The 15138-nt window shown below is 42.3% G+C and overlaps 5 protein-coding genes across 8 annotated transcripts; 1 reads left to right on the top strand and 4 right to left on the bottom strand.

Annotated features, from left to right (window-relative positions):
* Positions 1-2: 2 nt before the first annotated feature.
* Positions 3-2004, bottom strand: LOC145703817 (sedoheptulokinase-like). Of its 3 annotated transcripts, XM_081781210.1 has the most exons (5): positions 1686-2004; positions 1084-1640; positions 870-1042; positions 246-825; positions 3-198 (listed from the first exon to the last, which is right to left on the bottom strand). In XM_081781210.1, exons 1-2 carry the CDS (start codon positions 1971-1973, stop codon positions 1452-1454), a joined length of 477 nt encoding a protein of 158 aa, XP_081637336.1. In that variant the 5' UTR covers positions 1974-2004; the 3' UTR covers positions 3-198; positions 246-825; positions 870-1042; positions 1084-1451. The 3 variants fall into 3 exon arrangements, with proteins under 3 accessions (XP_081637336.1, XP_081637337.1, XP_081637334.1); XM_081781211.1 differs by lacking the exon at positions 1686-2004 and having other exon boundaries at positions 870-1046; positions 1084-1456; XM_081781208.1 differs by lacking the exon at positions 1686-2004 and having other exon boundaries at positions 5-198; positions 1084-1456.
* On the bottom strand, positions 2000-5314 carry LOC145703815 (uncharacterized). Of its 2 annotated transcripts, none has more exons than XM_081781206.1 (8): positions 5124-5314; positions 4352-4440; positions 3844-4051; positions 3409-3690; positions 3086-3365; positions 2904-3045; positions 2380-2859; positions 2000-2337 (listed from the first exon to the last, which is right to left on the bottom strand). In XM_081781206.1, the coding sequence occupies exons 1-8, from the start codon at positions 5148-5150 to the stop codon at positions 2145-2147; spliced, it is 1701 nt and encodes a 566-aa protein (XP_081637332.1). In that variant the 5' UTR covers positions 5151-5314; the 3' UTR covers positions 2000-2144. The 2 variants fall into 2 exon arrangements, with proteins under 2 accessions (XP_081637332.1, XP_081637331.1); XM_081781205.1 differs by having other exon boundaries at positions 3844-4057.
* A 160-nt stretch (positions 5315-5474) lies between these two features.
* LOC145703498 (uncharacterized) lies at positions 5475-9269 on the bottom strand. The gene is made up of 12 exons (XM_081780861.1): positions 9095-9269; positions 8835-9047; positions 8471-8792; positions 8273-8428; positions 8050-8228; positions 7864-8006; positions 7697-7816; positions 7285-7655; positions 7043-7242; positions 6654-6998; positions 6145-6610; positions 5475-6096 (listed from the first exon to the last, which is right to left on the bottom strand). Exons 1-10 carry the CDS (start codon positions 9160-9162, stop codon positions 6692-6694), a joined length of 2079 nt encoding a protein of 692 aa, XP_081636987.1. The 5' UTR covers positions 9163-9269; the 3' UTR covers positions 5475-6096; positions 6145-6610; positions 6654-6691.
* Positions 9270-9300: 31 nt separating this feature from the next.
* LOC145703108 (structure-specific endonuclease subunit MUS81-like) lies at positions 9301-11630 on the bottom strand. Its single transcript, XM_081780419.1, has 8 exons — positions 11458-11630; positions 10892-11061; positions 10726-10797; positions 10438-10645; positions 10354-10390; positions 10147-10202; positions 9826-9936; positions 9301-9783 (listed from the first exon to the last, which is right to left on the bottom strand). The coding sequence occupies exons 1-8, from the start codon at positions 11522-11524 to the stop codon at positions 9365-9367; spliced, it is 1140 nt and encodes a 379-aa protein (XP_081636545.1). The 5' UTR covers positions 11525-11630; the 3' UTR covers positions 9301-9364.
* Positions 11631-12348: 718 nt separating this feature from the next.
* LOC145706194 (methylcrotonoyl-CoA carboxylase subunit alpha, mitochondrial-like) lies at positions 12349-15093 on the top strand. The gene is made up of 8 exons (XM_081783722.1): positions 12349-12514; positions 12561-13431; positions 13474-13722; positions 13967-14177; positions 14222-14476; positions 14518-14678; positions 14719-14816; positions 14863-15093. Exons 1-8 carry the CDS (start codon positions 12398-12400, stop codon positions 14902-14904), a joined length of 2004 nt encoding a protein of 667 aa, XP_081639848.1. The 5' UTR covers positions 12349-12397; the 3' UTR covers positions 14905-15093.
* Positions 15094-15138: the final 45 nt, after the last annotated feature.

The following is a 15138-nucleotide window of genomic DNA, read 5'->3' on the forward strand; positions in this document are numbered from 1 at the left end:
AGTTAGGGGCGATTTCGAATGCTTCACTCGAAAATAAAAATATTCGTCGGCTTATTTGTTCCACGACTTCATCATTTTTTTCTTCGCGCTTCCTTTGAGAGGTTTTAGATTTTTCCTGGCGGCCTCACGCTCGGCGAGTTGAGCAGCACGCGCTGCCGCCTGAGCGGCTTGTTGTTCTTTCGCCTTCCCTTGTTGAGCCTAAATGAGGAGACGTGTTAAAAAACTGTAGCTCACGCAGAATCTACCTTTTTAAACGCTGCCATGCGCTGAGTCCTTCCCTTCTCATTCGAGCTGTATTTCTGTAGTATTTCTTTTAAAATATCAGCAATTTTGAAATCACTTTCTTTATTTGTTTTTGACGCAATTGCTGGTGCGCAAATAGGAGGCGAAAACGGCGAAATCTTGTGGGGCACAGACTGCCTAATGATTCCAACTGTTAGTCGAATTACTCTTGACATTCTGAAGACAGAAATCTAAGCATAATTCGAATAAAAATAGAACTTGAGAGCGAATCAAAATAGTGCGAAAATCATTGAGCGAAAAAAGATCAATTTGAAAGGTTGTTTTGAACGAATTTGAAAATCTCGATTGCACCAGACGCAGCATCACCATCGGCGATTTCCACATTGCTGCCGAGATCTTTGAGAAACGGAATAAAAAGTTTGCACGCGCCACCTGAGAGAATGATTTTCTCGAATAGTGGGAAGACGAAATGGTCATTTTTGAAACGAAGAAGATTTTTTAGGTTGGCTAGTAACGACTTGACGAGTGAGACAGAAGTTTCGACCGATTTTTGTCCTTGTAAAAGTGGAAGTTTTCCGTAACCTAAATACTTCAAGTATACTTCGGAAAATGATGAAAAGACCAACCTTCCAAGCCACATCTTTCCGGATAAAGTCGAGCATGAGGATAGTCAGGAATTTCGTCTGTATTGACTATTCGCTGAATAGCTTCGTCGACATTTGAGAATTCGACTCCATGCTCTTGAACAAAAGCAGAAAGAACATTTCCACCATTCATACTTGCTATAGTGACGAGCGGACTAACTACAAGATAATTTATAAGCCAAGAAGAATGGCTTACATTTTGGGGTCCAAAAACGGACGAATCTCGACGGAACCGTTTTCGTTCACCGTCTGTTCCGAAAGAAATGTCATTTGTGCTGACGTTCCAAAGTTGAGAAAGAGAACATTCTTTTCAAGAGGCATACCAAGGCCAGCAACGGAACACTGATGATCTCCCAGGCCAACGAGAACTTTACAAGCTCCAATTCCGAAAATATTAGACTCCGTGCTAATCGATGTCTGATCTTTTAGATCCATCGCAACCTCAAGCAGCAGATTGTCTACAGGATCAACTGTCCAGCTTGTTTCTTGAGTCCAACAGCCAAAACTGTGAGCGGTTTGGGGACTCTTCGAAAGAGATCAGAAATTTGTCTTTTTCAAACTTGATCATCTTTGAGCCCTTGGCATACGAGGTCTGAGAGTCTCCGTCAATCGCGCGACGACGTAGTCCATTATTGTTCCTGCAGCGATGGCGGTGGTCAGACAAGATGGATTGTGCTTACGTAGCCAAAGGAGTGTTGCGATCCCATAGCCTGGATGGAGTCGGCCACCTTTGCTAACATCGTCACAAAACACCTTATATTGATGTCTTTTTTGGATTCCCTTTGATAGCAAGCTGACCTGGGAGCATCGCGTATCTTCCCATGTTATCAAATTCGTCGTCGGGTTAAAATTCTCATCCCAGGACAAAACTCCATGCATTTGCCCCGTCACCACAACACCAGTTACTTTTTCATTTTCCAATTTCTCGAAGCATTTGATCAAATTATCGACGATGGTTATTGGATCGATTTCTTTGTGTGACTCGGACTGTACATCTTCCGAGTATGAAATAGGGAATGACTGCTTTTCATGGCCTTCAGGGAGGAATTTACAGTTCGTTGTTCCTATGTCTATTCCTACAATCATTCTGAAATGGAATCATAACAATCAACGAAGATATAAGCGCGTATTTTATTTTGTGAAACTGGCAGTAAACTTGTTGTTCATTAGGCACAGTTGGAATGCGTGGAATAGTTAAAGTAAAGAGTGAAAAATCTAAAGTGTTACAAAATGTAAAATCTAGCCAATTTGTGCTTCTCACTTTTCGACCATTTCTTCGACGGATTCAGAGTGAATGATGGGTGTCGGAATGGAGAGCTGCTTTGCCTCGCTTCTTGATGCTTGATTCGAGTTTGATCCAAAGCCTGAGTCGAGTCCTTCGCCTTGGCTTTTACTCGCGCTTCCTGTCGTGGAGCCGTCTTGGAAATATTGGTACTCGCTTGCTTCGAAACTAAAGGGACATTTACACCAATAATTATGAGCCTTAATCAACCTGAATCCCCGTGAGTCGCCGTAAATGCTGTCCATGCACACATCGCCATCCAAGGCGTGTTCATCATCCTTGATTGCATCCATTCTTTCTTCATTTCCACTGCTTTGAAAATTAGCCTGCGATTGAATATGTGTCGATTCTGCGTTGCCCGTCTTCCTCGACATCTTATCCTCGCTCTTAATAATCGCCGAAACATCCCAGCTCTGTCCAATCTCCGATTTCATTGAGCAGTCCAGATTATCATCGTTCAACGAAGAGTTTCTCACTTGTTGTTTATCAGCTTTAGCCTCCTCTAGCGCAGTATCATCGAGGTCAGAGTCGCTCGATAAGTTTTCATTCGATTCCATGTCGTCGAAGGTCAAGTGTTTAGAAATTTCAGCCGAGTCAGAGAGCAGACGGCGATGTCTTGAACGAGGCGTGATTGATTTTTCATCCTTGGGAATGGGCGAAAGGCAGATATCATCATTTCCAAAAGGCGATCTATTCAATCATCAAATAATGATGGAAAATACGAAGATTTTTACCTGAAAGGAGAGCAATAAGGCGTTCCATCGAAGACTTCAGGCCCTCCTCCACAAGTTGAGAGGGCACCGGGCGAGGTAGCATTTGAAACTGGTGATATTTTGATGGGAGAACTGGAGAACTGCTCAGAATTCGGAGTGAAAACTAAAGGAAGATCAGAAGAAGATTTATGAGCTTTTTGTACCTTGTTGATTGGGAGGTGGATATCTACTTGGCGATTGAAAGGGCGCAGGGACGATTTCGTCGTCGTCTTCTTCTTCAGACTCGCCTTCGGGTCCTTCAAAAAGCTTTCTTCTTAGTGAGCTATTAGCGCTGCCCAAACTGGCTTCTCGGGAGGGGGGAATCGTTTGCATCGGTGCACCATGTTTTTCAAGAAATTCGAAAAGGTTAAAATCCGGAGGTAGTGATGTGTTCGTTTGCGTTGAAGCTTCTTGCGTTAGTTCGTTGCTCAATCTTGAAAATGACTAAAAAAGGGATTAGTTTTTTGTAGGGCTATTGCATCTTTACTCTTGATTTATTCAGTCTTGATCTGTTGGCGCTTTCATTATGGCCGGTCCAGGGGCTTGTTAGATCCGTCTGCTGGAGCCATTCTTGGCAAGCAGATGCATTACGAGTTGAATCTTCATTTGTTATCGTTGATTGATACTGTGAGTCGACTTGCTCGTCTGTAATTGGAACTGGAAAGAGGACGGATCGCTGCTCAAGAGTCCAGCCGCCATTTTTAACTGAATTAGGGGTGCCAATATTAGAAGCAATTTCCAGAACGCTTGGGGACATCATCACTCCATCCTTCGAACAAGTGTTTATTTTCAGAATAGGGAAATAAAATGGCTCCACAACCAGTGTAGAAAGCTGAGCCAGGGCTACAATATGAAGCCGCTAAGTTTCATAAAAACGAAGTAAGGACCCTGACTCAGGGCACTATATAAGCCAACGACTCACGTTTTCGAAAGGATTAACAACGCATCTTGGCGAGACTAAAGGCATGTTCCGTGGATTGGAAGAATGAGGCCCGGGACTGGAACAGGTAGAGTTGGAAGTGGAAGACTTTCCGCTGGAAGAAATCACCGAGTTCGAGGAGGGCGAAGCGCAGCTAGATGGAGATGTAGGTCGCATTCGGCGATTTCGGATTGTCAGAGGCGTGCGTTTTCTACAACTACAGGAAATATTCTTGATTCTACTCTTCTTGATTCTCGGAAATGAAAACAAAAACAAGTTAGGAAAAGCGCTTTTGAGTGCGATTCACGCGAAACAATAAAAAAATGGATGAAACGAGGCGGCAACAATCGGCAATTTCTGGATGCGGCGCAGAATTTACGAGAATTAAAGACCCAGCCCAATTCTCAATATTGGCTCAAGAAGAGCGAGAAATAAAAGTAAACGGAGATGAACTTGGAATGTTGCCAGTCAGAAATAATTTTTAAATGATTCGGAGCGGCTGAGTTTTTACCTGTTCGGCGTCGATGGAGTTTTCGCAAACTGGGTTGTTTCTTCATTCTCGTAAATAGTCTCTGGGAGAGAATTTTCATCCATCGACGTCTAAAATAAATTTCCATCAAAAACAGAGCCCTGAGCCAAATCAAACTTAACAAATTTAAAAACCAAGTTCAGTATTCTCTTTTCAATAAGAAGAAGATATATATTTTTATTAATAGTTTCAAATTGAAAGCGAATTTCTCGTTCAAGCGCATTTTTCTCTACTTAAAACCCAGTACAGTGAGCGTTACTGTGTACACTGCTGCAAAAGCCAATCAATAATCCTTTTAAAATACAGTTAAACAATCAATTCGGCTAATTTTCCGCTCTTATCCCAATTTTCAGCTTGCAACGTCTCTTAATTTTCCGTTTTAGCCGTATTCCTTGATTTCTTGAGACATTCGGGAGTCAAAATAAAGGGCGCCTTTCTTTTCAAGTTCGTTGGATTTCCCGATTCGGCCAATCAACGCGGCGAGAATATTCTCCAGGGAGGATTTGAAAAAAGTTCGTCTAACGAACGAGCGCGAAATTATTTTTAAAACAAATATTTTATCTTCGAATGCAAACTTTGTTTTTCAAATTCGTAAATGAAAGATCAATTAGAACTGACTGATTTTCGTTTTAATTTCGATTACTATTTAACTACTTTAGCTGCTGATTTTACTTGAATCCGCAAGCGTCTTCTTGTTTTCTCAGCAGCAATTCCAGTTAAATACCAGTCAGTACAAGATGTAGTTAAAAATTACCGGTTCATGTTGCTTCCAAAAGACCATCTCGCAATTTTAAAGCTCTATTCCTCGTCGACTAAACTCTAAGATCTTTCTTCCAATAGCTATCTGCCAATTGCGAATAAAAAGGTCATTTTAGCGCGTCGCGTTTATTTCTGGCGAAAAATAACGTTTCGCGGAAGCTGCTCGCTGGTTTTGAAAGGAAGTGATTTGGAAAAAAACTCAACTGAAATTTTAAAGATATGATCGCGGCCAGATCGACCCACTCCGCTCCTCGCGTGCTTCATTTTTTGCTGTTTGCCTTTTTGGAACTATTAATAAGATGCTTCATTTTTGATAGACAAGAAAGTTTAATTTTATAAACTGAAATATATATTTATTCATAAAGGTATCAACAGTCTTGGTTGACTTTTCGCGTTGACGAGTATTTTTTATATTTGATATTGAGAAATATGCATTTTATTTTGTGGAGAAATGATTTCTTTCTTTTCTTTGTTGCATATTTCCCGAATAAGAATTTTACAGGAAAGCAGACTTTTTTCGGGGTTGAAAGTTTTGTGTTGGCAGTAAAAACAAAAACGCGGGAACTTAGATTACATCAAGGAGGACAGGGAGAAGAGCTAGAATTCTGAATTCGCGAAAGCATGAACTATTCAAGTAGATGTTAAATTGGATTTGGATTTGGTAAAGTTTAAACTGGAAGAAGATAAATTTTAAATTTGAAGAGTTTTGGAGGGAACGGGAGCAAATAAACGCACGAATTAGCGCCACCACGTGACGCGAAAAATGAGAAATTGACTGGCACACAATGAAGGTGGAGAAAAGGGAGATTATGCGTAAAGGCCGCGGAAGGTAAAACTTTGAATTTTTGTTCTGGAAAAAGAAGGGATCGAGGTTCGCTTTTTACATTAGATAATAATTAGACGACTTCGCCGTTGGTCACGATGTACTGGGGCTGTTGGCTGTTCGTCGATGACGCCAAAGTGTAGCACTTAAAAGTTGTGTCAGTTTAGTATTGTTTGCGTTCATGTATACTTACAGGAAATGCCTGCCCGTTGTGCTCAATGAAAAACTGAGCGGGTTGACTCGTCGGAGCTTGCTGAATCGAGCAGAAGTCGACTGTAGTTGGCGCAGAAGCTTTGGGAAGTATTTTCTTCCCCTGTTGCCGATCGCGCTATTGGCGATCCTTGACGAAGCGCGAGTTTTGCGTTGATTTCCCCGCTTTCTCCTCGTCGGAACAACTGGCTGCGGTGCCAACACTGGCGCTTGGATGGTCTGGATTTGCTGCGTTGGGAGGGCCAGAGCGTGCCCAGAATTCATCATCAATGTACCGAGATCGTTGCGGTTCGAAATGAGTACAATTTGGCCATTTGGTTGTTGAATTACTTGGCCGATGACGGTTTGAGTCGCTGGAGCTTCATGAATTTGGATCTTAGCCGGCACTTGTTGGGGGTTTTGCTCGACGAAGATTGTCGACGACTGTGAGTAGACAACGCTACTGTGACCTGAAACCGACATTTAGAACTTGTTATTGAAAAAGAAACTTACTGGAGTTGCTTGTTTCAAATTGAACTTGAGGATCATGACTATCGGACATCGTCTTGTTCGAAAGGCCAGATTGGTCCGAAAAGCTGAGATGCGGAAAGGCAGAGTTGAATTTTTTTGTCGGAAGAAATCGAGTCCTCGAGGGACGATTCATTCAGTGCACTGTTGAACGCTTGCGAGAGAAGATCATCGCGAGATGTTCTTTGTGGAGATGGAGCTCGCAAAACAGGCTGATCGGATCCGGAACCGTTTTCCACGTCTTCTAGCGGATCGAAGTTCGGACCGAACGTGAAGCCTGGTGGAGCTGATTGCGCCGAGTCTTCTTCGATTAAATTGTCCGACATTAGACTTTGAAACGAATGAGTAATTTAAGAAAATGGTGCTTAGTTTACCTGATTCCATTGAATGTTGCATTCCTTGCTCTTGGATTCGTTAGGAAATCCGTCGAGACAGGTTGATGGCAATCTAGTGATATCAATGACGAACTTGTTGGAGCAGTTAGTTGATGATGGTTCTGCGAATTTGAGTGATGAGAGCTGGAATTTGAATTTGAGGTCTCTTCTATCACCCTGAAGTCGGGCGTGCTCGTGCTCTGAAAATCATGATAAAAAATAATTTAGTTATTGTTGATTACATGAGCGCTCCATTGAATGAAAGCAGAATTCGGATTCGCTGGCATTGATTGACTGTTAAGTGTGTCCTGCACCAAGCTCTGTTCCAATATCTCCGTCTTGCAGATTTCGGACGTTGGCGTCGTAATTGCTCGGAAGGGAATGCCGCTATCGGAATGGCCATTCGGCGTTGAGGCGGTGATTTGCGTCGAGTTATGCAATGGCACTGGTTGATGCGGCGTTGTTGGAGTGATGTCGGACATGAAACTGCCCAGGCTATGCCGGGTGTCCTCGTCGTTGATGGGAAGATCGATCCAGTTTTGATGGCTGGGGGTACTGTGAGAAACAGCACTGGCAGTAGTTTTCTCCGGAAAAGGGTTCCCAAACGATTGTTCTATGATTCATTAACTTTTTGCTACAATCATAGACACTTACCAGGATCTTTGGGCTTTTCAGGCAGTGGATTTCCGCCATTCGCTTCGGTCTCCCGCTTCTGAGTTTCCCGTGCCTTCCACTTTTGATATTTGTATGGAATTGGCTTGTCTTTGTGTTTGTCTATAAAAAAAAGATCAGCAAAATATTCTCAAGAGGGATTACACCACCTTTACAATGCTTGAGTAACTTTGTCCTGTGCGCGTATTCCATTACACAATATGGGCATTTATGTGGGATTTTTTGCGTTTTCTTCACTACACTTACCATCGCCACTTCTTTATCCGCTATCAGGAGCGTTGGAGGAAGTTCCCTGGGAGCGATTAAGAACCAGCGAGTAAAATGGAAGTGGATACCTATTTGGATGGCACTTTTGAATGTGCTCGCGCCGCTTCCCCGAGGATAAATACTTTCTGTCACAATATGGACACATCCAATTTTTTTCTTCCTCGAACATTTCGACTTTCAATACTTTACACTTGGAGATGTCCATTTCGGGGTGACATTTCGTTATATGCAGTATTAGCATTCCTCGCTAAAATACCAATTTCGACCTTGCTCAAAACGCTAGAATCTTACCTTCATAAAGCCTGTTCTACAACCAGGACAGGGGTACTTATAATTTAAACAGCCATTTGAAGGCGGCCTTTTTCGATGCTTCTCGGTCATGTGACGGTTGAGATGCTCTTCACTCGCAAATCTACTTGGACAAGATTCGCATAAGTACTGAGGGCCCTAAAAGACGTGTGGAATCATGAAAATCGGAAGGAAATCAACCTCATGTGGCTCTGTGTGTTGAGTCATGTGGATGAGCATCTTCTTATTCGTCGGAAACTCCTGATCGCATTGCGTACAAGAAAAGCTCTTTCTCGTTTGCTTAGGCTTTGAAGGCGCAGGGCTTTGCTCAACTGTTGGCTCAGGGAGAGGGCATGAAACGGGGCATTCTTCGTCGAGCAAGACGACGTGACGATCCTCAGTCAAAGCCGTCTTCACGACTTCCTCGTTCTCAGGAGTTTCATCGCTTTTCAGAACTAGCTCGACTGTTTTTTCGTTTTCTTGGTCGACAGATGCCGTGAGTATTTGCGATGACATGGGAGGGCTAAATGAGGTCACCTTCAAAGTCAACTGAGGTCACTTTTACCATATCGAAGGCGGAGTAGGCGAAAGAGTCAGGAAACTGAGATTTTGATTTGGCGAGTTGTTCTGTGGCAGTGAAGAAGAAGTAACTGTATTATCGGTGTTTAAGTTATCAGTGCTTGTTGGTTGTTTATAGGCCGTCGGAGGAGACGGGAGGCTCGTTTCTTGGAAGTGGAAAACGCGTTTTTTCGGTGGCACCATGGCGCTCATTTCTGCGCTAGAAACATTTTAGAGTCTTGTTCAGCAGAAGAGTCAGGCACATACAGACATCTCTTTCCTAAAGAATCACGTGATGAGTTTGTGCCAGGCCGGGTTGGAGAAGTTTTGGCCATCTGTGGGAGGAATACTCAAGATCGAGAAATCTACATTGATTTGCTCATCGAGTCTTGTCTTTGCTAATTATTGAGCTTGTTCCGATCCGATTTCAATCGCAGTATCTGTTCTGAAGAAAGGATGGTGAGGAGAAGGCCTTTATACTGTGTAATGGCAGTGAAAACAAAAAGGGGCAGGTGATAATGTGGGAATGAGCGAAGTCTAATAGTGAGCTTTGAAAAATATGGTGAGTTGCTTTTTCATCGCGGGAGTGAGATAATTCTTGTCGCGGACGACTCCTTCGATGCCGTGTTTCAGGTTGTGAAGGTGCCCGACGTCCTCAGCGAGTTTGACTGCTTTGGAGAGGGTCATGCCATGGAAGCACTGGAATAGATTGATCATCTGCTCATGCTTTGTATGAGGCTTTCTACGTTCAGCAGCAGCCTGCAGTTCCCCAAGAGCGATGTCATCTTTCTGTGACTCTTTGAAATTTTTGATGTGTTTTGCCATTTCGCGGAGCATGGCGCAAGTTTCTGTCATTGATTCTGTAAACACAAGCTTGAAGTGATTGTAGAAAGCGATGTTGGCGATGCCTTGGGTGACAGTCGAAAAAGGCATGTGACCTGTGTGGCGCTTGTATTCTAGCAAGAGTTTTTAGAGGGAAAATGGAACGGGAAAATCACCAATGAGGAAAAAGGGAGTGTAAGTGGCAGTTTGATTCAGCCTTTTTTTCTGGTCTTTATATCTGTTGTCTTTGATCGATGCGGCGAGATCATCGATTCGCTTTCTTTCAACTGAAATAAAAGAAATTACCGTAAGTTAATCGAGCTCTGCATACAGCAAGGAGCAGCATCGATTATTCAATTGCCAATCATCGGGATCACAATACTATTCAAGCAACCTTGAGTAGCAGTGATTGAATTTGCCTATCACAAACTAATAAATCTATTTCTAAATTTTAGTGGATTCTTTGAAAATATCTTTGACAGGAAAATATTACTCACGCATGATAGTTACAACATCCCCGCGGCAAAAGCAGAAATCCGAAATTGCTAGTGTTCTTAATTCACGGTTGAAATTGCATGTTTGTAAGGATTCGTAGAAGTGCATACAATACACGACATCAGACTTATTTTTAAAACAACAAATTTTTCTCAGCAAATAACTTGTGCATTGAAATTCATCAAAATCTCAACGATTTCAACCCTTTCCTGTGATTGAAAATAAACTCATTCTGTGGAATCTTCTCTAAAATCCATTTGCTCACTTTATCCTCATTATAAAAAAGCGCTTACCAAGCATTTCCTTGAGCTTCTTTTTCCCACGTCCAACGCCACTTATTTCGCGATTATCCACAACAAGTGTTACTTCTGGACCAAAAATACCCTTAGACCCAGAGTTCGAATGGGTTGGCTGAGTGAAATTCTGGGTCATGGGCTGGGTTGGCCCGACAAGGTCTTTTGGGGCGGTGAACTTCTTTGGGGCTCGCTTGGGTGCGGGTGGCTAGGGGCTTGTTTACTCATTTTGAAAGAAACGTAAAGATACACTATTTTCGTGGAAATAAAGGTCAATAGAAGACTCACCTGGAGTAAATTATCATGGACGTCGACCCATGACTGGGGGATGTCCCCAACGATCTGGGCAAGCTTTGCTTTCTCAAATTAGGTTGCTAATCTATAAAACATACATCTATTATTATCTCTTGATATCTTTTGATTATAAAGATTGAGTGAAAAAAACAACCCGTGCCGATATTTTATGTTCCTCAGCAAACTGTCTGTGCAACTCGTCAACTTCGGCGCAAATCTTGTCGCCAAAACCGTCCAAAACGACCAGCTCTTTCGCCGTCATGAACGGAATCGGGTACTTCTTTATGCTCCTCAAGCATTTTGTGTAGGTCGAGGCGAAGTTTTTGTTTCCTAAAAAGTTTGTTTTTCTTCGATTTTGGAAAAAGTTTACGGCAGCGAAAGAATCCGCCGAACTCGGTTGACCATCTGATTATCTCCACAAGAGTAATAAGAGCTAACTCGACCGAAAAAAATCTTCTTCAAATTTCAGAACCAGTCAATATTTTCCATATTTATAAGATACATGAATGTCAGTTTATTATAAATAAACTAATCTATATCGCCAAAAGCTTCAATAAATATAGGTTTTTAACCATTGCAAATTGTAATTTATTGATAAATTCACTTTTCTAATAACGACTAATAATTATTATTGATTTATTATTGAATAATATTAATTACTATTATAAATAATTCCTTGGCTCCAATTTTAACATAATAAAGGGCCCGTTTTTAATCATTTTGAACCTTTCTCTTCAGCGTCCTTTTTGAGCTGGAGGAGGTATTCGACCCAGAGAGCATTTGGAGACTCCATTTTATTTTTTCTAAATTGGTTCTTTCTCAAAAGAGCTCAGAGTGGTTCGATCTGGAGCAGAGCTTGTGGCGCAAACTGGTCTAGCAGCCAATCAACGCGCCCCTTTTCTGAATGCATTACGTAACGCAAAAAATTCATCCCTTTTTTCACTTTCTAGAGCTGCGACCAATCACATGCAGTACACGCCCAGATTCTAGAGAATTCATAAAACAAGAAAATTGCCGTTATGAATGAAAATCGTGAATTTTCGACGCTTCGTTGTTGATTTCAATTTTCGAAGCGAAAAACAAGAAAAAATTTTTGACGCTCGGATGAATTTTAAAGAAATTGGCGGAGCGCGAAGATCGAGGGTCTAATCCTTTTCTAACTCTCTCTCACGGAATTTTTCTATTCAATGAATTTTCTTTCATCTTTTTTTTCTGCCCTTCAATGACCTTTCAATTTCAATCAGTTTCGAGTATCTAATCCCTCAATTATTTCCTAAATTCTAGATTTGGCTCTTTCCTTTGAACGAGTCACAACTTTTGAATGGAACTTGGCTCCGCAACCTGGTTAGAAAACCTGAGTCAGGGTCCGAAAGCGCTTTTTTTATCTATTCGGCACGGAAAAAAGCCGCTTTCAGACCCTGACTCAGGTATTCTGTATAGGTCGGTAACTCAGGTCTTTGACTAACTTAAAATTATCTAACAAAATAAACACTCCCCCTTTTGATTACTCGGGTTAAAGTTCTTTCGGAGCGTTATTTAGAAAAGTAATATTTATTTTTGCATTTGGACGATTTGTTCAAATATTGACCCTCTGTTTGCCACAGTTCTCTTTCTCCGCTCTGAAATTCTTCCTTTGAAAAACTCTTGTTTTTGTAGATAAGTGAAGATGTTTCGTCAATCGGTTCGAAATTTGGCGACGAAGAGAATTGACAAGATCCTCATCGCGAACAGAGGAGAGATTGCATGCAGAGTTATCAGATCCGCCAAGAAATTAGCCATCAAGGTAGATTTTAAGCAAAAAATATTCTTGGCAAATCATATTATCATAGACAGTCGCAGTCTATTCTGATGTTGACCGTGATTCCATGCACGTCAAAATGGCCGACGAAGCCTTCCACATTGGCGGCGCCGCGTCAGCTGACTCTTATCTCCGAAAAGACAGAATCCTCGATGTTTGTAAACGCACTGGAGCCCAAGCTGTCCACCCCGGCTACGGATTTCTTTCTGAAAACGCCGAGTTTGCCGATTTGCTCGCTGAAAACGGAGTGATCTTCATCGGCCCAAGCACTGAAGCTATTTTGGACATGGGAATTAAATCTAAATCGAAGCATATTATGGACGAAGCCGGCGTCCCAATTATTAAGGGATACCATGGCGATCAGCAAGATGATGCGACGCTCCTTGCCGAATCAAGAAAAATCGGATTTCCAGTCATGCTCAAAGCCATCATGGGTGGTGGTGGAAAAGGCATGCGTATTTGCATGAACGAGGGTGAATTCCAGTCCCAGCTCGACTCTGCGAGACGAGAAGCTCTTCAGGGCTTTGGAGACGACAGAATGCTCGTGGAAAAGTTCGTCGAAGATCCTAGACACGTTGAGGTTCAAGTCTTTGGGGACAACTACGGCGATGCTGTCTACTTGTACGAAAGAGATTGCTCCGTCCAGCGAAGACATCAAAAGGTCCTCGAAGAAGCTCCAGCGCCAGGAATCTCCTGGGACACTCGACGAGCCATTGGTGAAGCAGCTGTTCGAGCGGCAAAGGCAGTGAACTATTCCGGCGCTGGAACCGTCGAGTTTATTATGGACAAGCATGAGAACTTCTACTTTATGGAAATGAACACTAGATTGCAGGTCGAGCATCCTGTCTCTGAAATGATCACTGGACAGGATCTCGTCGAGTGGCAGATTCGAGTTGCTAGAGGTACTTTTGGGCTCTGCCAAAAGTAGGTTTTGATTAATTTAGGTGAGAAAATCCCTCTGAAGCAAGAAGATATTCAACTGAACGGTCACTCCATTGAAGCTCGAGTCTACGCTGAAGATCCTGAAAATGGTTTCCTCCCTGGTGCTGGCAAGCTTGTCTACTTGAAGAATCCTGAAGATGACGAACACACTCGAGTTGAGACTGGAGTCCGAACTGGCGATGATGTCTCGCAGTACTACGATCCTATGATCGCCAAATTGGTCGTTTGGGGCAACGATCGACAGGAACGGAATTTGACAGAAAATACCATAAGAGCCTTTGATAGCCATCTTGTTAGTAGTTTCGTACCACAGGTATCGGCGGTACCAAGGTGTTGGTACGGTTATTGCACGGTGGCGAATCACCATTGTTGATTTTCCATGTCGCTAGTAGGACCGTAACTCGCGTCAAAAGTTTTATTATTTTTTGTAGGCCTGTCGGACTAGCTGACCGGGCCCGTATTCTCTGAAACTGTTTATTCCGGAAAAGGAAGCACTCGATCGGCTGACGGAAAAACTCTCAGACTACCATGTCGTCGGCCTTCCAACGAACTTGAAGTTCTTGAAGCGATGTGCACTTTCTAAGGATTTCCAGGAAATTAACTTGGACACTGGATTCATTGAGCGAAACGAAGCTGATCTGATTCCAAAGACGATGGCTCCCACCAACGAGGCTATTGTCACATCTGCACTTATTAGATCTTTCCGGTAAGAGAAAGAACATTCGATGAGGAATACTAAAGCTCTTTCAGAGAACCACTTGCATCGACAAATCCCTTCGATACTTTGATCAACTGGAGATCAAACATGCCAACAGTCGAAAAATTCTCATTCAACGCTCTTGGTGAAACTTATGAAGCTAACATGACCTCCCTTGGCTCGAATCACTTCAACGTCCAAGTGGGTGGACAAAACTACGACTCAAGAATTGTCAAAAAAGAGCATGGATTCACTGTTGAAATCAATGGAGTCAGAGCACATGTTTCCCACTTCGAAGAAAATAACGAGTGAGTAGTTCTTCTTTTTTGCTTATTTTAACAATCCGTAGGTTTCATTTGTTCACCGCCGATGGACCCGTTGTTCTTGAAATTCCAAAGCCAAAATATTCCAAGTTGACAGAAGGAGGAGCTAGTGATGGCGATGCCGTCGCTCCAATGACCGGTACTATCACGCAAGTCATGGTCAAAGCTGGTGACACTGTTGCTGCTGGTAAATAACTCTGATCAATTTCAATTCTTACCCATTTCAGGCGATATCTTGATGACTATGGTCGCGATGAAGATGGAGCATACAATTAAGGCCCCTAAGGATGGTGTTATCAAGCAAGTTATTGGTATTGAAGGAGAGGTAAAACAGTTAATTTTGCGAGTATTAGTGCTTACTTACATTTTAGACCGTCGACAGAAAAGCATTACTCGTCAAATACGAAGAATAAACCTCAAGTTCCTCATAATCCACGCGTTAATATAATTATAAACTTACAGTAAATGGAGTGCCCGTTCTCAAGTCCTGATTACAATATTCATAAAGAGCTTCTTTTTTATAATTCAACTATTTATTTCAACTGAAAAGTTCAGCCATTCAAGATACCAAATACGAATAAAATAATTTATACACATCGACATTTGTAATTGTTTGATTGGAGTTTTGTTGATTCTTCGCATATACG

This window comes from Oikopleura dioica, chromosome PAR (assembly GCF_907165135.1).
Source record: "Oikopleura dioica chromosome PAR, OKI2018_I68_1.0, whole genome shotgun sequence".
Lineage (NCBI taxonomy): Eukaryota > Metazoa > Chordata > Appendicularia > Copelata > Oikopleuridae > Oikopleura > Oikopleura dioica.